Here is a 24187-nt window from a genome sequence, read left to right as displayed (position 1 = left end):
TCCAAGTCTTCTTGAGCAATAATTCTGTTTTAATATCCTGACTGCAAGAATTACCAGAGCAAGTCTCTGTCACGCTAGCATAAAGGCATCTAAGGCATTCAATCAGCTGACCCAACAACTTTCCTACTGCATCTCCAGTGATCCAGGGAACTGAAAGAGGGAATAGGAGAAAATGGAATTACAAATAATAAATTTGTAGATCTTTGTCTCGGTTCCACTGTTTTACCTGCAGTCTTCTGAAAGGATTTCTCTCTTAACACCCTTCCCCTATACTCCCATGCCTTTGTGTGAGGGTGTTCACCTCCTGTTTCAGGGGTGGACACAGATGGATCAGCAGCTATCTGTTCTGTCCTCCCTGCTGACGGGAGTCAAGGCCCTCCCCACCTGTCCCCCTCTTGAGCTCCAGACCCACCTGCATAAGCATTTCTAACACTGCCACCACAGCTTCTTCCTTGTCATCCTCCTCCCAGGCACCCACATTCACATTTAGGCTGGTTTGCACCACTCCTGGCAGTAGTGCCAACACTCACAGGGACGGGCAGCCTGGACCTTTACTCCTTGAGCAGGTGAGCCTTGGTTATCTGCCAGCAATGTGGTGGATGGGACTTACCCCTCTTCCCCACTGATGAAAACCTTTGTGCATTGTTTAATTCCCCTGAAGAGCAATGGCCTCTGTGGCATTTTGCCTCCCAGCATGACGTTGACCCTCACCTGCTGTTTGCACAGCATGGTGGCTTCACTGATGTGAAAAAACTTCTGTCCCTCACAGCCATTAATTCCCACCCTTTCTCCACTGATAGTGATGAGGGAAATTTTTCTGCCTTCCTGGCTGTTTGTTTTGTTTTGTTTTGGTTTGGTTTGGTTTGGTTTGGTTTAGTTTGGTTTGGTTTGGTTTGGTTTGGTTTGGTTTGGTTTGGTTTGGTTTTTTTGTCTGCAGGGCTTCCTGTGATTCCTCAGAGTGTTTCCACCCAGCCACCCCAACCTGAAGCTCTTCAGATTCCTTCCTAAAGGGGTGCCACTGAGAGGCATGTTTTCCTCTCCTGGTTCTTACTAGCAAGAAGAAAAGGCCACAGACCTTTCAAATTCAGTTCAAGTCCTGGACTAAAGCATTCAGGATTGGTGCTTCCATTTGAGAACAGCCCTTACAGCAGCAGATAAAGAGCGATGCAATAGTAGAGGGAGCCCTGAAAGAGCAGTATTACCTCACTATTTTTCTTCTGACCACTCTGCTCTTTTGTGAAGGATGCACTTCCTACTACTGCAGGGAGCTGGGAGAGCAGAAATAATAAGATGCTCACCTTGTTAGCCAAGGATTAGGCCCAAGCAGTATATATTTAATTAGACTTTAAAGAGCTTATTTCAATGTTAGGAGATGCAGTTCTTCCCTGTTGCTGCTGCTTTAATATAATTGTTTCAGTAAGTGTTCTGCTTGTCAAGAGAAAGGAGAGTGTTTTCAGATATTGTGAGTACTCAGTTTTTGTTTGCATTTAGATTAAGAAGAAGAAAGTTGACCCAAAGCTCTTGTAGAGGTCATCTAATCTGTTTGGTTGAGAAGATCTGTCCTCCCACAGACTCACCTTCGGCACTATAAAGGAATACCTCTTCCTGATGACAAGCTCTCTTTGCAGTGTTACCTCACCTGTGGTCATTCTAGAAGCAACATCTTCTATTACAAAAATTTAGGAACTACATCAGAAATTAAAGTGCTCTTTGCATAGACCACATCTTTGGACTACTACCTACCACAAGACCCAGGGCATTCACAATGAGCATTAGTGAAGACGACGTGGAGAAGTTTCTTGATGGCAACCCTGCTTTTGCCAAACAGTACTTTGAGAAGAAACTAAGAACAGAGTCCTGGGATAGCAATGAGAGTGAAATCCTTTTTGAGTTAATCCAAGACATGCAAGAAAGCATCAACATGGAGAAAGTTGTTTTCAAGACTTTGAGAAGAATCAGGTCCCTTATTCACGCTGACCGCTGTAGTCTTTTCATGTACAGGCAGAGAAATGGCACGCCGGAACTGGCAACAAGGCTTTTCAACATCCAAGAGGGAAGCACTCTGGAGGAATGCCTGGTCTCCCCAGACTGCGAGATTGTCTATCCTTTGGACATAGGTATTGTGGGCTACGTTGCGCAAACCAAGAAAACGATGAACATCAAGGATGTCAGTGAGGTAGGTGTGCTGTTTATTCATTCACTCAGTAGAATAAAGGCTCACATGCTTACTAGTACAAAGGGGTGAAGAGGTGAAGAGGTAGCAGGGCATCTTGGTGCTTGGTCAAACCTCTTGCAGTGTAAGAAAGAGCTGTGTAGTGGAAACGAAAGCACCCATAGCAAGACTGTAAGTTGCTTCCAATTTCATTTATGGAGTGAGGTGAAGCTAAGCACATTAATTACACTAGGTGCTAATGCCTGCAAACAAGTGCACTGTCACACCTTGCCTGTCTAACTAAAAAAAAAAAAAAAATCACATCTAGGCCAACAGAGAAGAGAGAATGAGGCACAGTCAGATCTGAACGGAACACACATGGAATTTTCCACAGACATTTATATTCCATGAGTAATTGGCAAAGAGAGAAATCCTTTATAGTGAGTCCAGAAAGGGTTTTCCACCACAAATAACATTTGAAAATGTTTGCTGTCTGATGAAGCTTGGCCCAAGGGCATTTAGGGGCATTTTTATCAATCAGAGGGGATGGAGCTTGGAGCAGGTGAGTTAACTGCAACCTGCGTACGGGTGATCTTCATCAGAAGCAGCAAGAGACAAACTTTGACCAAAAAAACTCTTTCAGCAAACACTGCACACTGCAATACCAGGAGGGATCCAAGGAATCTTAATGCTTTATTTCTGTACCTTCATGACAGTATTTACCCCCCATACTCCTGGGTTGAATCATGTAAACCTGAATGGCAGCCATAACAATCCGCTTATTCTAATCACAGGTATAAAACTAAAATCCATCTGACCCAAATATGGCATTTGGGATTACTCCATCTATTGTTTGCTAGTTACAAAGAGACCATCTGTTTATCCATCCATTTGTTGCTCAGTACGAGCATATCCAAATGCTTCAGCAAAAACTCCACAGAACATACTGAGAGATTGGTTTGGTTTTGCAACCATGTTTTGGAAGGGAAAGGAAAAAAGCATCAAAATGTGATTTAAACATTTTAAAGCTCTCTGGCTCCAGACATTTCTCCAAGAGTATAGAAGGATTTCAGTGCTGTGAGTCAAATGCTGCACTCTAGTGCTTTCAGGCATTGCCATAAGGCAGTTCTTCTGAAGGAGACCCAGAGACTAAATGCTTGGTCTACCCCAATTGGCAAGAAAGGCTAGCAGTGGAGGAGGTATGGGGAGAAGGTGCATGGGGAGAAGGGAGTGATTATTCTTTCTGATGCAGCATTCTGAATATGACCAGAGCTGTGGGGCTTTTTCTACCCCAACTAGAAGGACTTGTAGCTGATGAGTTATTCAACTGAGCAGGGAGAAGATCTTGGGTCAGCAAGACCATCCCTGCACTCCCTGTTTGCAGGTGATGATGGTATCAATAATGCCCTGTGCAGGCAAGGTGATGGGCCATCTGCCTTCCCTGCACCACCCTTTCTCTGCTTTGTTTTCTTTTGGGATGGCTGGACAGTGACATTCACATAAGGAATAACTGGAGACTTCCCTTTGTGCTGCCCCTACAGCATGACCTAGCACTCTCCTAGATTTGAATGGCAATTCCCTCATGGTCGACTCCCTGGGCAGCCCAGTCTGTAGCAGTGCTACCTGCACATTGCAACCACTGCCAAAATGCTCCTTGAGCAGAAGGGGGTGGGGCACTCTCAGGGGCAGGGGGAGAGTGCCAGGAATCACATACCACTGATGCCAGCTTCATCCTCCATTGGGATACCTTCCCTACCTATCCATTGGGATACCATCCCATGCACAAAGGCTCAGCAACATGGGAGGGAATGCCTGGGAGAACATTTTCAAGAGAAATGAGGGGTAGATGGCTTCATGGATGCTGCAAGCTGAGTGCAGCTTCAGAGCCCAGGCAAAAGCAGAAGGAAAATGAGGGTGAGTGAACTTCCCAGTGACTGTACCAGACTGGTTTATAAACTGTGGCTATGCAGCACTGTGTGGTAACTGGCTGTATGCACTTCGCAGTGTTAATGAGAAGTCAGAGGAAAGGATGGAGGAGGTACTATGAAGGATGTCAGTGATCTGAGAATGACCAGTGGAGAGCCTCCTTGTTCTGACAGAGCTTGACATGTTAAAGCTTATGATTTGCAAGATCTTTGCAAAAAGTGGAAAAGTGCACGTTGCATTCAGAAGCCACAGCCATTTCTCTTGATTCTAACTTTATCATCTGTACATTGTCCAATTTTCTGCTAAATTCATTTCTCTTCCTCAATAATTTTTAAGCAAAACTTCCTTTAGGCAGCTTACTTCGAGAGGCTGTGCTTTGACTTGGTTTTAAGACTATAGACATTGTGGAAAATGCTTAATTTGTAAATTCTCTGTTGAACAGTGTGCCCAGTTCAGTCCATTTGTTGATGAACTCACTGACTACACTACGAAAAGCATCCTTGCGACACCTATCTTGAATGGCAAAGATTTAGTTGCTGTCATTTTGGCTATAAATAAGCTGAACGGCCCATACTTCACCAGCTCTGATGAAACAGTAAGTGGTCAGTAACTCAGTTTCTGTCGAGCAGTTGTCGCTTTTGCCATGTAACGCTGACTCTTCTATACTAGGGATGTCTGCTTTAGTGAAGGTCCACTGGTGTGAATTTCACTACAGGGGACTCACCCACTAATGGAAGAGGCTTATTATGAGGATGCTTATCTCAGAAATCTTTCAGGGAAGTTACTAGTAGGATAAGCCTCATCTCCTGCTAGTGCAAAGCAAAACATTTATCCAGGGGAACTACCATGACGTTGCTAAAAGGGGTGTTATGTAATCCAGTATGCATGAGGCTGCTACTGCATTCAACTCAATCTCATTGTTTATGTTTTCAGCTTTTTCTGAAGTACCTGAATTTTGCCTCCTTGAACTTGAAAATTTATCACTTGAGTTATCTTCACAATTGTGAGACTCGAAGAGGCCAGGTAAGAGTGAAGATGCAGATTAGGCTGTATCTCAAAACCAAGTGAGTGCATTCTTCCGGTTTCAAAGGTGTAGCTGATCTGCTTCAGAGATTTGGGCCTGGAGAGCAGAAAGAAAAAGGTGCCCCCATCTGCTTTCAGATACTGCTCCTTCCCCAGAGTCCTTCATTAATTCCTCTTCCTGCTGCTGTTGGCAAAACTGCAGGAGCTGACACAGTGGCACCAGCTTCAGCAGGACTGAGCTCCAGATGTTTTGTTGAACTCAGGCTATGAAACACTCTCTAGGCATTTAAGCGACTGCAGCCAGCAGCACCAAGAGATTTCCCAAAACAATTAAGACTGTGGTATTTTTTCCTTACCTGCTTATTCAAAAGTGCTATCCTCCTTAGTGCCAGTAAAATGGTTCTCATATGCCTATTGTATTGGCCTCCCTCAGTAGAAATGAACACAGATGAGGGTTTTACGTTATTCTAAATTGAAACAATTCAGCCACCATTCTTTTCCATGACCTGGGTTATGAAAGGACTCTCGAATTTATTGGGATGGATGTGAAACCATTCAATCACTTTCTGCAGCAGACAACTGGTTGTCATTGAAGAAGACATGCAATTGTGTCTATGCTTCATGGCAGCCATGCTCTTGTCTCCAGTGGGGTTTCCCGTGGGGGATAAACACCTGTTTCAGCAAAATGGATGCAGAATGAAAGTTTATTTTACAAGTTTTGGGACAGCACTTATATTTACTAGATCATTATCTAATGTTCTTCATCTAATTTTTTCAGTAATCAAAACCACAAACAATGGTCAGGTGACACAGCCATCTAGCAATGCTGAGTAACTCAACTAAAGTAGAACTAGCAAAGGTTTATTCCTGTTGCAGGCTTAGCAGTAGGACTGGGGGAGGTAAGGAAGGGGCTAAAACCCAAAGAGGAGACCCAAGAGTGGAAGGCATAATGTCTCCTACAGGGTGCTCTAGTCTGAGGCTGAACAGAGGAGCCCTGTGTTCATATATCACTGCTGCATCAGCAGGTCCCACAGAGAGGGAGGAAGGCGAGAACGAGATGCAAGACACACTGCTAGTTCTGTCAGTAGTTCAACTGGCAGACCTTCAGCCATCTAGATCTAAAGGTCTGTGTGAAAGTTAATACGGTTCATTGTGTTAAACTTAAAAGTACCGAAGTACAGAGTGAGCAAATGGCATTCTCAAAGGTTGTCTAGGATTTTAATATTGGAAATCCCAACTGCAAAGACTGGGGGATACTGCAAGTAAAATGGCTTCTGCAAAGACAGTTCAGTCTGCTTGTGCTCAAATACTGTGTAAGAGTCTTATTAGAAGACTATATAACACATTTTGCCCAACTTCTTTATATCATTCCATGAACTGGCCATTCTTCAGGTGTTTCTTTTAGTCCTCCCCACTGGGCTTGTGGCTTTCAGCATTACTTATTGCATGCTGTAAAATGCCAAAAATAAACTATTGCTTATTTTTCTCTAATGGTTTGTATGACAACACCACTATCCTATCTGAGTGATGCTCAGAGGCCAGTGACATTGAACACCTCAGACTTTATAGGAGTGGCAGAGTTGTCCCAATTTACGGATTAGAAACAGAGACTGATGCAGCTCAGAATTGTCAAAAATATCTACTGGTGTCCAATGAGAAGGTAAGACACACTTTTGCTGGTTGTGGGCATGTAACAGTACTTCTTGTTCAAAGCACAGGTCCAGTCAGCTTCAAGTAACAGCTCTCACTGCTCCTCATGTCTCCTGGGCTTGGAAAGCAAAGCACACACACTCAGATACAGGCACACATGCACTAGCTAAGCTAGGTAATTGTATAGATGGCTTCCTTACCATTTCAGAAGAAATTTTCTCCATTAGGCCCACAAAGACCCTGCTTGTACCACGAGAAATACTTGCCTAATTCGCTGCATAACCTCCATTTCTACAAATGCAAGAGCCTAATAGCAACTGCTTTCTTAAGGGTACATCTATGGGGCATGGGATGGGGAAAAGGATCATAGGCTGATGTGCACACAAAGCAGCTGTGCAAAGGCTTTGAGGAAAGTGATAATTCTGATATTTCCAACTCCAGCCTCCAGAATTTGCAACACTTTTGGTGTTAACTGGTTTTGGATGCAAGATTTTATTTATGGGTATAAAATGTAAGTGGGGACATCTCTTTATCTGGCACTACTACTTTTTTGTGCTATATTTGTAAGACTGGACTTTTACATAGCACTCCATGATGACCTGACTCTTCTTCAGAGTGCCTCTTTCCCTAGTAATTCCAAGTGTGAATAAGCAATGCTTTTACATTTTGCAGTGTAGGTTGCTATTGTACTTTTCAGGAACTGTAGTATAAAAACCCAATTGTTTTCTTGTTACTCCAAACACATTTGGGAATCCCAGCTCTCAAGGAGAGGCTATGCTTACATTTTGATTTTATCCTGCAGGTGCTGTTGTGGTCAGCTAATAAGGTTTTCGAGGAACTGACCGACATTGAGAGGCAGTTCCACAAGGCTTTTTACACAGTGAGAGCATACCTGAACTGCGACCGGTACTCAGTAGGTCTCCTGGACATGACGAAGCAGAAAGTGAGTGTTCACACCTGTGCTGTACATCTTTCTCCATTGCTGCTATCCATTGAGGGGTGATGTGAGGAGCCAAGTTTTACTGGGGCAGCCAAAGTGCAAGCTAGCTTTGAGTCATTATTCCTACTTTGGTTGGCATTCTTTTAATCTATTGTGCAAATGAAGAGCCTGGGATAAAGAGAGGGAAAGGGAAGAGCTTATCACTGGAATGGGACTGTTGAAGAAGCCAGAGGCTAGGAAGACAAAGGAAAGGCAAACATGTCTGACCATGGCAATCCTGGTCAAAGCCTGCAACATAAGCACAGCCTCACGAAGTCTGTGGATATCAGAAATATAGTGAGATACCTGTGGAAACCAGCAACAAAGCAGTCACCTTCCTCAAGGACTCATCCATGTGCATGTTATCTAGGCTCTTAGGTGAAATTTGGTTTCATGAAAATAAGCTCACAGAAAGTAAGTTACTTCTGCAGCTCTGATTGTTTGCACCTTTGGCAAGCTTTATGTGGGGGTTACACAGCATCATTGTCATAGGAGCCCTGCTTTATTCCATGGTCAGGCTGACTGAGGCTACCATGGACTTTGATCTCCACCACGTTGCCAGAGCCTTTATAGCATGCTGTCTTGTGATGAGGTACATTGAAAGATCATTAGTGTGCTAAAGACACTTTGATCAGCATTATAACGTAGCCTAAGAAAAACATAAAACATTCTTTCACTTTAGCAAGCTAGCAAAGAGTAGATCAGCCCTATGGTCACACTCTGGAAAATGAAGAACATATAAAATATTGACATAGCCATTTGCTCTGAGTACAGCCCATGTTGTTCACTGCATGAAGCACCATCCTGTGTATAGGCAGTATATGACTATATACAGCCATATAATGCACCTGACACTTCCTGGTTTATATATACCATTCTGCTGCCTAGTAATGAACTAGTCTTATTATTTCATGCCTTGTTTACACAGTACAAAAACCAACATGGTAGAGCAGCTGTTACTTTGAGGCTCAAGGCAGAACACGCTTTTCTACTTTAAAAATACTTCTTTCACTTTAAAACCAGGAATTTTTTGACCTGTGGCCAGTCCTGCTGGGAGAAGTTCCCCCCTACTCAGGACCTCGCACCCCAGATGGCAGGGTACGTGAGAACCAGATTTCTTAAACTCTCTCCTCTCTCCTGTCTGGCTGGATTGCCTCACCACTTATTTTAACACTGCTCTTCTTTTTATTTGCAGGAAATAGTCTTTTACAAGGTCATTGATTATATATTACATGGAAAAGAAGACATTAAAGTCATCCCGTAAGTGCCCAGTTTCTGTATGCTAGGTAGTGACACAGAGTGTAGCTAAAACCAAGGTTCCCCATGATTTAAAGACATTCATGAGGAGATGTGCAAAGGACCAATAGAAGACTGAGTAAGAGAGCCAGAATGTAAGCTGGTGCTTCAGCTCACATTTCTGCAGGACAAAGATTTCCTCCAGGGCATTGGGATCCTGGCTTGCAAGTCAAGCTCCAAAAGTCACTGCAACCAGTGATTCTTTTTAGATGCAGAAGTGAACTGCCTTGATTGCCTGCAGTTTTGCCACTCTCCTTGCCAGACTGAGGCATCATTCCCTGTGTCTGTGGGTGAGCCCATCCAGATTGCCCTTGTGTTGCAGCACCCACTGTCCCAGCCCTGACCTTCACCCTTCCGCTACCCTCCTGACCTCACATGGTCATTCCTGCTCCTCTTGCTTCTCTTTTAGCCTCCAGTCACTGACCCTGTCTCAAGGCTACCTCTGGCCTTTCCTCCTCTCTTGATACCACACTGGGACTCCCTCTTTCTGAAAACCAGCCTCTCTTCTTGCCATTGAATTTTGAAAGGAGCCTTGGGCACCTTGGACAAATCTGACATAATAGGAGTTCTTCCCAGTTCTGGTCACACCACTTTGCATCAGTGTAAGTGCTGCAAGAAAATGGCCCCCATTGCTTAGGTACAGCAGTGTTCAAAAGATCAGGCTGGCAGACAATCTTAGACAGGAACTTTCTTTTATCTTTCCTTGTGCTGAAGGTCTGAAACATGGCCCCCACTCCCAGGAATGACTTTTCCTTAAGTCTCTGCAGACTATGATAATTTATGAGTTATTCTGTATGGAATCCTTGAAGGAAAAGTATTTACTTATGTGAAAAATTTTTGCTTGCACATATGGGTCCTTTGAAAATAACAAGACTGTTCAGTAACTGAGGGTGAAACATGTAAATGTGGATTGTGCAATCAGCTGGATACATTTCAGCTCCATGATCATTCTTCAGTAAAAATATATCCTTAATTTCCCTTATGCTTTTTCTTTCATTGAGAAATCCTACCCTGGATCACTGGGCGCTAGTTACTGGACTGCCAACTTATGTGGCTGAAAGTGGATTTGTAAGTACTTAACTTAAGCTTCATCAAGCAAGGCTTTCTGAGATGAAGTCATATTAATGCTGCATTCTCATTAATTCAGGTTTTTGTTTTGGTATTTAAACTTCCCATCGCCCATATTGTAAAACTTTTTCTTTTGTGTCATCCCCTAGATTTGCAACATTATGAATGCTGCTGCAGATGAGATGTTTAACTTTCAGGTACCGTGAAAACTTCCAGTCCCATCAAGGGTTCTACTTTGTTTGTAGAAATGTGATTTAGGTTCAATATTAGGCATATAAATATTTCTTTAGCCTATAGTCTTGATGTAAAATGGGAGTGCTGATGTATTTAGAAAACACATTAAGTACATGGTGTCTTTCTGCTTGCTATTGCTTCAAGGAAGGTCCTCTAGATGAATCAGGATGGACTATCAAAAATGTTCTCTCCATGCCAATAGTCAATAAAAAGGAAGAAATTGTTGGCGTTGTCACATTTTATAACAGAAAAGATGGGAAACCATTTGACGAACAGGACGAGACCCTCATGGAGGTATTGTTCCTTGCTGTAGCTGGAAGTAGTTCATGTGGTTGAGAGAGGTCACTATTGCTCATTGTACACCTGCAAATCATCCCCCAGTGTTTTGCAGCTAAGTAAGTTTCTTTGTGGCTTATAGAGATGTTATGCATCAGCTTGAAAGTTTTGAAAGCAACTATATGAAAAATTCAGTTTTTTCAGTCTTGGAAACCCAGCTGTGTTCACATCATTTTGTTTCAGCATTCTTGGATTGGACCCCTAGCCATGAGCAGCTACAATGTACTAACAAACACGACCGTTCTGACCTGGGTTCACGTACATGACAGCTGGCTCACACTGGCTGGGCAAATCCTCAAGAAATTACACAGAAATTGTCTGTGTAGCTAAGATACAAAGGGTGGCCAGCTATTGAATCTACAAACAGCAGCTGTAATTAAAGAGCTTGCTGCTTAGAAATGCTCCTATGCTAGTTTCAATCCAATATAGGCATTCAGCTCTTGGCATCTATTATCAATCAGAAAGTTTCCTGAAATACACTTTTCTTATCAAACAAAAAGATTGCAAAAAAAAAAAAAAAAGTTTGACCACTGGACAGCAAACAAATTGAGAGCGAACACAGGGTGTGAGTAAACATATGTGAAAGGTGATGAGACCACTTTCCTCTCCCTTGATATGAGGGTTCTTGACCTGCTGTCACCATTGTGACACCAACCTTTCCACAGGCATGGTGACACTTGCAACAACACAGAAATAGCTTTCCATACGCTGAACTGGACAGAGGGTCCTTGAACCTCCACAGCATGGATGCTCTGGAGGCCTAGGCAGACTCAACAGCTGGGGAGCTGCTCTGCTGAGGAGCAAGTAGCAGTTGGGAGCAAACACACGGTTGCTCATTGCTAGACTTGTGGCCAAAGTGGAACTTGTGTTTCTCTAAAAATATATCCTGCAGTGTTAGATTTCTGTGTCTTTGAGGAACAGATGTTTTGATTATTTCACCGTTTCCTTCTTTTCCCCTGACCAAGTCCCTGACACAGTTCCTGGGTTGGTCTGTACTCAACACAGACACGTATGATAAGATGAACAAGCTGGAGAATCGGAAGGACATTGCTCAGGATATGGTGCTCTACCATGTGAAATGTGACAAGGATGAAATCCAGGAAATTCTGGTAATGCCTCGCGACATGCAGTACACCCCCAAATGTACTGGCCTGGCCCGTGACTTATGGCACAGGCACAGGTCTCCCATCCCACGGAAATCCTTCCAGCCACCATGGTGTGGAGGCAGCACCTGGGGCCCCAGTTACTGCACAGCAGCAGAACAAGTCTTTGTTTTGACTCGATGGTCTGCCCTCCACCTCAGCACACGCTGCCACGCTGTGTCCTTTCCAGTTTCCTCAGCACAGCCAGCCCTGGAGGTGGGCTCATGCAGGTGCTACTCAGGGCAGGGTTGTAGGGGTGGAAGAGGAGCTGATTTATTCCCCAAAACCTCCTTAGTGCAGAGGATGTGGAGCTAGAGGACCCAGCTGGGACACTGGCTCTAGAAGGACATTTGCAAGTGGGGGGAAACATGAACCAAAATCAAGGAGAGGGAGAACATTTTTACCAGGAAGAATGGGTTGAAAGACCAGAAATAGAAGTAAGGTCTAGGAAGAAAACACAATTTGCATATGAGACCTGCCCTAGATTGCCTCAAGCTGCACAGGGCAAAGTCCAGTGGGGCTCGGTCGTCAGTTTAATACGTCCATGCTCTTTGCAGCCAACCCGAGAAAAACTGGGAAAGGAACCAAGTGAGTGTGAGGAAGAGGAGCTGGCAAGCATCCTGGTAAGAGCAATGTACAGCTGGAATGGACAGCCCTGGCAAACAAGTATTGCCTGGGTGGATGCAGGGAAGAGTTCCCAGTGTTGGCACACTGGTACGCATCAACAGGGCACCTGGTGAAGGGTGAAGGAAAAGCATACTCTGCCCTCCTCTGCTGTGTGAGTTTGAGATTATTATTATCAGGTGGCAGCAAATGCCTTCCCCAGCTCCAGGGGAGTAGCTGCTCTCTGCCACTTTATCTCAAGGGGTTCCAAGTCCATCTGGAAACACATCAGCCACCTTGACTTGTCACACATTTTGTTCTCCAGAGTAAATATGGAAGGTTGTAAGCCCTTAAGCCCCTCCTGTAAGACCTGTCAAGTTTGGAATCTCCAAACTATACCAACTTAACAAGAAAAGTGCTTAACAGAAAACAAGCAATATTTCTTGCACATGACCAAAAATGCCCTCCCTCTTCCCCCACTAACAGACTTATCATGAAAAGCTGCATTTCATTCTATTTGTGTGTTATATTCTAAAAGGAGAAGTTCCTCGCAGTATCAGACTGATAACTTTTTATTAAGCAAGACCCATTCCGGGTGTTTCTAGGGATGGCATAAGTAGCACAGCAACAAACCATCCCACCTCTCTTACAGAAAGAAGAACTCCCAGGACCTACCAAGTTTGAAATCTATGAGTTCAGGTTCTCCGACTTTGACTGCACAGAGCTAGAGCTGGTGAAGTGCGGCATTCAGATGTACTATGAGCTTGGCGTGGTGAAAAAGTTCCAGATCCCACAGGAGGTAGGAGCTGGAAATACTCAGGGACTCCCATCTTGGATGGCGAGCAGACTCACCACATGGCTGAGATCCCCGTGTGTGCCCTGAGCAGCTCATGGAGCAGCCAGAGGTCTGGGTTCCTGGGGGCTTGCAGGGAGAGGGGTGTGCGTCCTGAGACCCCTTGCCCTGCTGAGGGCAGGGAACCCCCTCGCAAAGCCCCTGGTCGCTACAAGTGGGTTTGGAGGGTGAAGCTGGCCTCTTCTGCTCTGCACTGTCTGCTACTGGTGTGGGTTTGCTATCAGGTCTATATAGACGGCAGCTAGACTATGCAAAAAATTTCTTGCATTTGCTGTGTCTAATGCCACAGCTGCAGTGTAAAAGTACAGTTTTCAGGTGTAACACGGGGCAGCGCATACTTGTGTGCATGTTTCATCTGCTACAGTATGTATCCTATAGCTTTCAGGCAACACTGGCAGGTCCCTCTGCTTTTCTTCCCCCTGCAAACACGGATGTGCCTTCATTTGGTGCAGTTGGTACCAGCTTCCTGACTGCTGGCGACAGGAGTCGTGTGACCCTGTGGGAACAAGGACCCCATAGCCCCTCACGTGCAAGTTCATGGCTTTTGCCACAGCTCAAGCCCCTGTAGGACTTGTGAAACTGGCATTTCACCAGCTCCGGTGCTCCCCCGGGGCTTTCTCAGCCCGTCATGTGAGGTTTATTTCCATCTAGTGGGATCTGGAGGTAACTGCAGGCAGAGTTTTCATCCTGGAAAGGCGGGCTGGGAAGTAGGAGGGAAGTGAAGGGCGCTGAATGGGAATTACTTCCGTGTTTCTTACTTACAGCATGTCAATATCAAAAAGTATTCAAAATATCTACTCTGGAACAACTAACTCCTGATACAGGTGTGAAAAGCAGTCATTCGTTGCTGCCACTCTGAGCAGCTAGGATTTTAAAAAATGAATGCTCATCCATGATTAATTTGCTCTCTAATGAGAAAACCTATACAGTTACAAGAGGTAGTACACGTGGAGGAGCAGAATGCAGAGGGAAAAACAGTTTGTTATTGTTATATGCCCTATATTGTAATTGTTTAGGTGATATAAACACCACTCATTACTACATCTACGGAACCCGATGTCTTGAAGAGAGGTATCAGTATTAGTAAATCACAAGCCATGGAAGGGACAAATCCTACAAATGACAACATAGAGAAATACAGAAATACATTAAATTCACAAACAGGATGAAATTTCTTCTCCTCTAGACATTGCTGTTGCTTGTTTCCCCCACAGGTATCTCCGTGATTTTATTTTTCTTTAAAAAAGAAAAAAAGAGAAAGATATTAGAAAGCAGAGAGCTATATTTTAGTGTCCCCTTTAGCTCTCCACTAGGCTTTACTATAACACCATGAGGGAAGCCTGATGAAATTACAGCTTCTGATTTCTTTCTGGGGCCACCGCTGTAGAGCTGGTCTGAACCTCATCCATGACTTCTGTATGTGGTCTTTACTCCAAGTCCAACAGGCAGCAGCTTCATCACACAAACTAACACCCTATTCCCCAATTTGCAGGTTCTGGTAAGGTTTGTGTACTCTGTCAGCAAAGGCTACCGGAAGATAACTTACCACAACTGGCGCCATGGCTTCAATGTCGCGCAGACGATGTTCACTCTCCTGATGGTAAGGTAACACCACCCCAGTTAATTCTGTGGCATGGCTTTATTTACAGGAGGTCTTCTGTTGCACCCTGGAGATACACAGGGCCTCCTTTGAATCCTGGTGTAGAATAAGAGTTTGTTACTCTGAACGCAAGTCCTGCTAAATGAGGTCTCCATTTGCCTTAAGTGACAGTCCTTGCATTACACTTAAAGCTGTGGTCAATACTGCCCAATGAATGGAGTGCTTTAATTCTCATAGGTACAGGGGTGTATGGTGTTGAATCGCCTCCAGATTATATCCTTCTGCAGGGCAGGGGAGAGAGTCTACAGGACTTCCCTTCCTCCAATAGTTTCTAACAGTAAGAGCCAGACTGAATTCAGCTGCCTGGGATGGAGACAACCTCACACTTCCCATTTCCTGGCAGAACAGGCACAGGTGTAAGTCCATTGCTAGTGTGAATGTGGCAAGTGCCATTTCTCACAGGCTTTCAGGGCAACAGGTGCCCCAACAAGAAAAACAGGTGTGAGACTGCTGCGCCACACCAGGGATGGACCATCACTAGGATCCAGTGCAGAGGGTATGGCCCATACAGCTCGCAGCAGAATTACACCTACCACCCCCAGACAATCCTTTGGGCCATTCATCTTTGAGACCTCTTCGCCCAGAAAGCTGCAGAGCCCCTTCATGAAGTACTTTGTGTCCAGTGACTGGAAGGGTGCTTATGAGAGAACCCGGGTGTCCCTAGGGCATGAGGCTGCTATAGCAGCAGGTAGCCAACATCACAGGTGGGCATTGAGCATGTATGCACGACATGCATGCCTACCTGAGTCTGAAACATTTCGTTTCCAGCTGCTTTCCCATGTTAACCTAAATGTACCATGTATTGCCTTTAGCTTCACAAGCATTTTCAGTTCTCTTGGACTGTTTCAATAAGGAGATCCCCAGCACAGAGCAGTCACAGCTCAGTACCTTTTCCTGTAAGAGATACTAACAGATGACATGCAAATTCTCACCCTCCAGACAGGCAAACTGAAGCGTTACTACACAGACCTCGAAGCCCTTGCAATGGTAACTGCTGCTTTGTGCCACGATATTGACCACAGGGGAACCAACAACCTTTACCAAATGAAGTAAGCACTTTCCTACCACTTCAAACCATTTACTGTTGCTCTTGTGTGGAGAGGGATCAGGCTGTGATCACACCAAACTCCAGTACAGCTCTGTTTCATACACAGGGGTTAACAACCTTCTTTTGGAAATAACCTTGCTTTTCAGCTTGCTACAACACTTGGGCTTATGCTTTGGCCAGTGGGGAAACTGAAATTTTGCAGTGCTCTCTGGGGCTTTCTTAACCTTCTAGTAAACCTCCTTTTGTTAAAGCAACACTCTATGTTACCATTGCAGGGTGGAACAAGTGCAGCACAGGCATTTAGTAGCCTGAGCATCACAGGAGACTCAGGACGCCACTAGGAGCGTCCTGGACATAAGAAGCTTACTTTTTGCTGGAAGGTATCTATGGAGAAAGCACCATGCATGGCAGTGCCCTCACCACCTGCAGAAACAAAGCACCCTATGAGTATGAGGGTGCTGCTCTCAGTAGATAGTTTCTAGGTACAGAAAAATAGTTGCATGATTTCATTGACCAGTCAAGCCTCTGTCGCTCACTTAAAGTAGTGTCAGATCACAGCACTTCTGTAATGCTTGCTGGCTATACTGTCTTACTGTTTTCTGGAGTCTTGGAAAAATGTAAGTGAAGCTGGCTGGTGTTTTGAATACAAGAGGGTCTTGCTTTTCAGCTAGGAAAGCATCCAAGCACTGCTGGTTTTTCTGTGCCTATTACTAGATATCAACATGTAGTTATTCAGGAATTAAACAAGCTTACTATGCTGAGTAATAACAGTCCAGTCATAAACAACATTTTGGGTGAAATTTGTAGTTGAAAGACTGTTTTATACAGTGTCCAAATAGTTACAAGCAGTGTCACAGAAGTCTTTTACTAGAGTGAAGTCATTAGCTATTAAAAATATTACTCTTAAGCCTTTTAAAATTAGTTGAACTTGTGTGTGCGACAAAATTAAATATAAATTGGGACACTTCTTTTTATTTTTAAGTGCTGCACTAACATCTTTAATTTTTCCTTTATGCAACCAGATCTCAAAATCCTCTAGCTAAACTTCATGGATCCTCAATTTTAGAGAGACATCACTTGGAATTTGGAAAATTTTTGCTCTCTGAAGAGGTTGGTAATGAATTGTAATGTGAGGACAGGAATAACTTACTTTCAGGGAAGTTTTTCAGCAACAACAGAGCTGTCAGCTTAGCATAAGACCTTTCTCTGGTTTGGATACCTGAGGAACTGCAGCTGCCTCACTCCCCAAGTACTCTATGCTCACCCAGGACCAAAATGCATAGGCTTCCTAAATGCATGATTTGGTTTCTTCAGAAGCCATATCGTTATCCCCATGTTAAGTACACGACTGTCTTCCTGTAGACCCTCTGACAGGGCCAAGGCTGACACAATTCCCAAGCTAACTTTTCATTTCAGGTAAATTTGCACTGGGGCCAGGGGCCAGGGTTTGTGCACACACTGTGTAACAAGCTTCAGGACACTGACCTTATTCAGTGAACAAAAGGGGAGACTAGGGACCAACATACAATGAATGGGGCTCACAACCCTTGCACCTTAGGGGAGCAAGCTGAAGCTATTTAAAAAAAAAAGTGAGCATATTTGAGAAAGGGTGGTGGCCAGTAACTCACAACACAGTGCTTAGATTTTGCAGCTCCCTTTCTTTGCTTTTCAGTCGCTGAATATATGTCAGAACCTCAACCGCAGACAGCATGAGCACATGATTCACCTGATGGAAATTGCCATTATAGCAACAGACCTGGCACTCTACTTCAAGTAAGTTGGTCACGTACACCATGTGTGAAGGGCAGAAAGCAGCTGGTACTTTACAAAGGCAAAATGTGATGCTTTGCTCTGCGAGCCCCACTGTGCACCAATCCTCTTCACAGACACTGCCTCTGGGAGGCTGCCTCTAACACTGACATCAGAGCTGGTGGGGAGAACTTAGATTGTTCAAAATAATTTGGAACTTTTACTCATTAGATTACATACATGGCTTTTTAATCCTCTATTTCCAACAAGGCAGGGCTATATGATCCACTAACAGAAAGAGACGGCTGATTTTTTTTTTTTTTTACCTAGCATTTCAGCACTAAAAATATTAATAAACTGTGAATGGCCTGGCCAGGGCTACATTAACTTGTCTGAGAGAGCAGCACAACCCAAATAACAGTTCATAGCCTGTTTCACACCGAAAAGCCAAAAATGCCAAACATCTTGGAGCAGCATGCCCTGACTTCCTGGGACACAAGGCTGGAAGTCAACAACATATGACTTCCTAATAAGCAAGGAGCTTTCAAAATATGCTTTCAAAATACAGTGCTGAGACCAGAGACTGCTTCTGTGTTTTGCACTGAAGAATGATTATGCAAAATATAAACAGTCCACAAAAGAGCAATATGAGGGAGGGTGCAATACCCAGTCCTCTTACTCTGGAGGTAGGGTGGCTATATGGGAGCAGATACTACCACTTCCTTACCAGGTGGGAACAAGCTGGTCTTTGCCCTCCTTGGTCCATGGTCTGCGAGCGAAGGCTTGTTGAAATCAGACCCAGGCAAAGTGATATGGACAGAACACATAGCAAGTTGCTTTGTGGATCTGGCCTAAATGTCTCCTCTCCTAGCACTGAAACAGCAGATTCTTCCAGATTTCATGCCACTCAAAACATGAGTGTGTTGTGTATAAACCCCTCCCCAAAATTTGCTAAATATATTTAGGTATATAAATAAGGTTAACAAGGTCAGACTAAGTATATACAGGTAGCTTTACAAATACTCCAGCCAGCTCTAGATATACGCAGTTTGCTTAACATTCAGGGAAAAAGACTTCTTGTGCTGCCAACAAAGGTGGAAGCATTTCTCAGCTGACATAACTTGCAGTAGCTCAGACTTTCAAGTTCCTGCTCATGTCTCACTACTATACTTATTTTTAAGACATTTACAATAGTTTCTCCTACTTAAGAGACACAGGTGATGGTGCTTGCTTTTGTTGGGGGCTTCGCTGAGGACTTAAATGCCAGGACAGCAACTACTGCAAACCCTTCTGGAAGGGTTATCAATACTAGGATCACCCATCTGGTTTTAACACATTTTCCTTGTTTTGGAGCTTTTACTTTTTTTTCTTTTTCCCCCTCAAAGAAAGAGAACAATGTTTCAAAAGATTGTTGACGAGTCCAAGACATACGATAGCATGACTGCCTGGACTGAATACCTGTCTCTGGAGACAACAAAGAAAGAGGTTGTCATGTGAGTAATCAGTTCTGGAAGGGTTAGTGATTAGGTCACCTGGTAAAAGCTCCAGATTGTGCTTTGCGCTGCACTTTTAGTGCAAAACCTGCATGTGATACTTTACCATCCACTCAAATCTGATCTTCTGGAGAAGCAGGTAAAAAGCCAGGAAAAAAACAGGGAAAAAAGCTTAAAGTGGTTCTTCATCCAGATAAGTGACTGGTTTTGGGGTCATATACTCCTAACAAGATGCAGGATCCCTTCTGGCTGTATATTCCTACCAGACCAACCTGTAGGCCACAACCAGGGCAGGCTGCAATGAGCAGATCTACAGGAATCCAATCCATTAGTTGTTCTGAGTTGCACAATACTGTTGTTGTGACCGGACAGATGCTTTGCAGGATGCTTTGCATTGGTGATGAAGTGCACCCACAACCTCACTGCAGTCTGCACTGCTACACCTCCATGAGGGAGCCAAAGGTGTTACTCCAAAGTCAAGAAGTTCACAGCCCAGCAATGACTAAAGCAGCAAACATCCCAGTGCCAGAAGCAAGGAGTTCTGTAGCATAAATCCATTTTAATCAAGAGAGCAATTCTTGATGAGTGTCCCAGTCAGAGCCAATGCTGTTACAGCAACCCGTCTTTCTTTATCTATCACTTCAGCAGGGATCAGGGGATACCTGACACAGTATTGGGGTATGAGCATCCTGAGCCTGCAAGAGGTAGAGTGCATGCTGCAGAGAAGGAACTAATTTCTTTCCTGTTTTTAGGGCCATGATGATGACTGCCTGTGATTTGTCAGCAATCACAAAGCCTTGGGAAGTCCAGAGTAAGGTCAGGTGTTTCATATACTGTTAGATTTCTCTAGCTTATACTTCAAAGTAATGCAATTTCCTTAGCTGCCTAGAAGTTGAATCAAAGTGTCCTACCAAAACTACCAAAAGGACTTCAGAATAACTATGGTTTTGATGGATAAACCAATCTTTAAGATTGCAGTTGCGAATTCTGTAGAAAATTCATGTTTACCAAAAAAAGAAAAGAAAAAATCCCAAGTACTTTTCTTCTTGGGTTACAGTGAGCGTTTTTGCATGTAACATATGTGTTGGTTTTTTTACAGCAATACCTGCTGTTTGCTCAGTTTTTTAATTTCCTTTAGGAGTTCCTTCCTGAACTGTATTTGAGCAATTGCTAAGTAAGAACCATTAAAATTTAAAGGAGGATAAAAGAAATAAAACCCACCTTCCTGTTCAGCATGGAGAAAGGACAACTGAGAAAATCATAATAGGCAGTCACAACTGTGACCAAGAGGGAAATCCTTGAGAGGGACACATTGGAAATGTTTCTTAACAGATGAGCAGTGGACTAATGAGCTCCAGTGCAATATGGTTGTTGAGCTGTCACTACACGGGTGCAATCCCATTGCCACTGCTGCCCTTCCCAGCAGAAAGGCTGGGGTTGGACATGAAGCGACAGAGGGGCTAGAAGTGAGATTTGCTTCATGGTGGAGACCTGAAGTGCATCAAGTTATAAAGCCAAAGTCAATGCTAACTTTTCTTTTTTCCTCCTTGGCAATGTAGGTAGCTCTCCTGGTAGCAGCTGAGTTCTGGGAGCAAGGAGACTTAGAAATAAGCGTCCTTCAGCAACAGCCTATTGTAAGTACCATGCGAGAGCCAAACAGTTCAGTTCAGACAGCAAGTCTCAGCAGAGACTTACTACAACCAATGCTGCTCTCAGAGTGTTGTGAGTCTTCCTGAAATCACCTTTCCTGCCAAAATCCGTTGGAAAAGTGGGTACTCAGCTGGGGAAGACCCTCTGTGACAGAGCCTTTTGTCCAGCTCTCTATATAGTCAGATGAGTCTCTGTGGCTGTGAACCAGCAAGGAGTGACTGTCCCCCTGGCGACGTTTTGCTGGTTCCTTAGAGAAAAAAGGAAAATGAAATACATACATTGTAGAGGAAAGCAGAATTTCCAATAAAGAGAAAAACTACAAACACAAACTTCGTAGAGTCTAGAAATTATTTCTGGTGAATGGAAGTGTGTTAAAGCAGTGTTTCTTAACATATTTTTTCTACTATAATAACAAATCTTAAATTTGGCATTGAAAGAGCCAGGAGTCATTCCTTCATGTGGCCTCCACCTGTGTGGTTTGGGTTTTCTTTAAGTAGACTTTCATACACCCCTTCTACCCACAGAGGCATTACAAATGATACAGTAAGCAACAAGGCCTTATAAGAATATAATTTTATGTTCAGTTATGTTTTAGAGAATTGAAAACCTCTTCAGAACCTTATTACATGAACCTTCTCACAGATATCTGGTTGAGAGGCACAAGGGAAAAACTCTGTCCTCCTCCCCATCCATAGACACTGAAAGAGCTGTCTAAAATTTCTGCTAAAATGGCAAAGGAAATGAGCCCACTTCACTCCTCTGCAGTGGAGGGAGAGGGCTGTGATGGACAGCCTTTAGGGACGGCATGGCAGAACTGCCAGGCTAACACAACAAGGCAGTTTTGGGGAGAAAATAGAGGTGTGTTTTTCAATGAAGTGTTCTCATAAATCATGGTGAACTTGTATCCTCCCACAGCCCATGATGGACCGGAGGAAAGCTGCTGAGCTTCCAAAGCTTCAAGTGGGTTTCATCGACTTTGTGTGCACATTTGTCTATAAGGTAAGCAAAGCGCACCCTTGCACACCCCATCCTTCTCAACAGGGGTTCAAATCCCAGGTGAGTAAGTCCTGGTGCAGTAGAGGAGACAACAGCTGCCCCTCTCTGGGGCATTGCAGCATGGTCCCTCTTTGTGCCATTAACACTTTCCCTGCATAAGCCAGCCTGGGAGGTGAGGTGTTGGGGTCCATCCTGGGGTATGATGGACAAGCACTGCGTCTGCACTGTATTGTGCTGACGGGTATGTTTTGGTTAGGAATTTTCCCGTTTCCATGAGGAAATTCAGCCTATGCTTGATGGGCTGCTGAACAACAGAAACGAGTGGAAGACTCGTGCTGATGAGTATGATGCAAAAATGAAAGCTCTGGAGGAAGAGAAGAAAAAAGAGGAAGAGAAGATGGCTGCAAAGAAAGGTCAGAAACAATACTTAGCTTTTCATTCCTAACTCAAAAACATGCTTATGCGATACTATCCCATATCTGCAGCAAGCTTTGCTGACATGGCAAAGAGTCAGATGCCCAGAACAAGTTTCCTCAATCTTACTCCACTGGCAAGGTTGAAGACACCTTGTCTTCAAACCTGACACCATGACAGGCTGCCAAAAAGGCCACCTGCTCAAATGCCCAGGAGCTAGTGCCTGAGAAACTAGTGAGCCTACATTCAGCAAGAGTGCCCACGCCGCTGGGGACAGCAGTAAGTCCTTTGCAGTATATGTATGTCCCTGGAAAAGAGCAGGGAGACATCCCTTTGGGCACAGGGGCTGTGGCCGATGTACTGTCCCACAGGTCATGAAGCAGAAAGAGTTAAGAAAAGCTAACACACTCCTAGGGAGAACACTTGAGCAATACAGTTCATTACATTTCTAGCCCAGAAACAAGCAGTAGTAGTAGCAATACCTAGTAGCAATTTATTTTGGTTGAATTCATTTTTCTTCTTCTGTGGGCCCAGCCTGGGTAGCACTGAAATCCATCAGCTGCAGTGGGTGTTGGGTGAAAGCTTGTTTTGATAGCCTAAGGATTTGTTTGACTCTCAGAAAGGTGGAAGCAGAAGGCTCTCCTGGCCTCTCCCATGTGTCTGGGCAAACATCCATCAGAACTTGGTGCCTCAACTCCACAGAGACTACATCTGAAGTCTCCTTTTGCTCTAAACCAGACTGAAATCCCAAGAGCCTATGGGGTGGACATTCCTCAAATGACACAGTTTAGAAATTATTAGAGCTGTCAAGATGTCTTGTCTCAGTTTAATTCATACTAATTAACTTAAAATATCAAAAGTAAGTGTTTTAGCTATGATTTGGAAAATTTCTGAAGAATATTTCCTGACTAAGTAATTGGTGTTTAAGTGAGGAAGGTTTCTACTAACTCTAAACCACTCTTTCCAAGCAGCCTTACATGTACAATTACTTTGCACGGCAGAGAGCTCTAGATATGGGTACTATAGGTATGACCTATCAATGTATAACTTAGAAGTGCTAAAAGAACTCCTGTAATGACTGAGAAGGAGATTTATGACTGTACCTCTAACTCTGTGTTTCTTTTTATATGGCAGATGGAATAACCTGCAATGGAGGAACAGCTCCAGCTTCCAAAACCTGTAGCATACTTTAGACCTATTATCAATGCAATATATGCCACCCAAAATGAGAATGCCCATGCTTTTAAAAAAAAAAAATATCATGGCATAAAAATACATTCCTGATTGGACTGTTCTGCTACTTTAATTAGGCTTATGACCAACCAGGGAAGGGCTAGATCTCGTTTGCCTTAATTGCATCTCTTCCTGATGGTGAGGAGCCAGTTCTGTCCTGTCTCTTCCTCCATTTAATGCACCTGATGTCAGGTGGCATATGGCAAGTCAGAACAACATTTGGCCCAGGAAATCAGGTTGCATGACTATGGAAGAGCATTTCTCCTGCACTGAAACACTTCTTACCCCAAAGCTGATGGGACCAGTTGAATTCATATCCTGCTTCATACAACCCCACGTGATTGACAATGTATGCAACCATAGCCCGCAGAGTAGGAAAACTGAAGAAGAGCCAAGTTTATCATATCTAAGCCTGTATCTGTTAGGATATCAGAGAGAAATCTGTGGGTAGGGATAAAGCATGAAAACTGACCATAGTAAACCTTTGAACTGCTCTAAAAAGTTATGATTCCATGTAAATCCAAAAAACTCTGACAGAGATAATAGTTCTGCACTCACTTCAAGAATTTGGATAGGTTGCTGCTCTAAAGCATGGAGCCATTCGTGCAACACCCAGCAGCTGCCATCTTCACGAGCAAGATCCACACTGTGCACTAACTGAGGCTTCGCTCTCTAACATGTG

The 24187-nt window shown here is 43.9% G+C and overlaps 2 protein-coding genes across 8 annotated transcripts in view; one reads left to right on the top strand and one right to left on the bottom strand.

The window, feature by feature from the left end:
- The window catches only part of LOC104017566 (purpurin), a 40939-nt gene extending 20035 nt beyond the window's left edge, over nucleotides 1-20904 (bottom strand). For 2 of the 7 annotated variants that reach the window (XM_087742710.1, XM_087742712.1), the window contains exons 1-3: nucleotides 19485-20007; nucleotides 14809-14958; nucleotides 7644-7859 (exon numbers count right to left, since the gene is read on the bottom strand). In XM_087742710.1, the coding sequence (XP_087598836.1) occupies nucleotides 7644-7681 (38 nt within the window). In that variant the 5' untranslated portion in view covers nucleotides 7682-7859; nucleotides 14809-14958; nucleotides 19485-20007. Of the gene's footprint in view, nucleotides 1-5026; nucleotides 5199-5457; nucleotides 5774-7643; nucleotides 7860-14808; nucleotides 14959-19484; nucleotides 20008-20433 lie in introns of those variants that run through there. The other 5 variants (XR_015701124.1, XR_015701126.1, XR_015701123.1 and 2 more) reach the window with 4 other exon arrangements.
- PDE6B (phosphodiesterase 6B) lies at nucleotides 1766-23465 on the top strand. The gene is made up of 22 exons (XM_009470600.2): nucleotides 1766-2176; nucleotides 4521-4673; nucleotides 5012-5101; nucleotides 7554-7694; nucleotides 8754-8828; nucleotides 8926-8990; nucleotides 10028-10094; nucleotides 10244-10291; nucleotides 10473-10622; nucleotides 11630-11773; nucleotides 12364-12429; nucleotides 13062-13208; nucleotides 14755-14862; nucleotides 15862-15971; nucleotides 16993-17080; nucleotides 17643-17743; nucleotides 19105-19212; nucleotides 19965-20028; nucleotides 20772-20846; nucleotides 21778-21861; nucleotides 22115-22271; nucleotides 23407-23465. The coding sequence occupies exons 1-22, from the start codon at nucleotides 1766-1768 to the stop codon at nucleotides 23463-23465; spliced, it is 2511 nt and encodes an 836-aa protein (XP_009468875.1).
- The last annotated feature ends 722 nt before the right edge of the window (nucleotides 23466-24187 follow it).

This window comes from Nipponia nippon, unplaced genomic scaffold, assembly GCF_047370975.1.
Source record: "Nipponia nippon isolate SJK-2023a ecotype South Korea unplaced genomic scaffold, ASM4737097v1 scaffold_8, whole genome shotgun sequence".
Classification (NCBI taxonomy): domain Eukaryota; kingdom Metazoa; phylum Chordata; class Aves; order Pelecaniformes; family Threskiornithidae; genus Nipponia; species Nipponia nippon.
The sequence above is the reverse complement of the archived record's forward strand: the minus strand, read 5'-3'. Positions and strand labels throughout refer to the sequence as shown.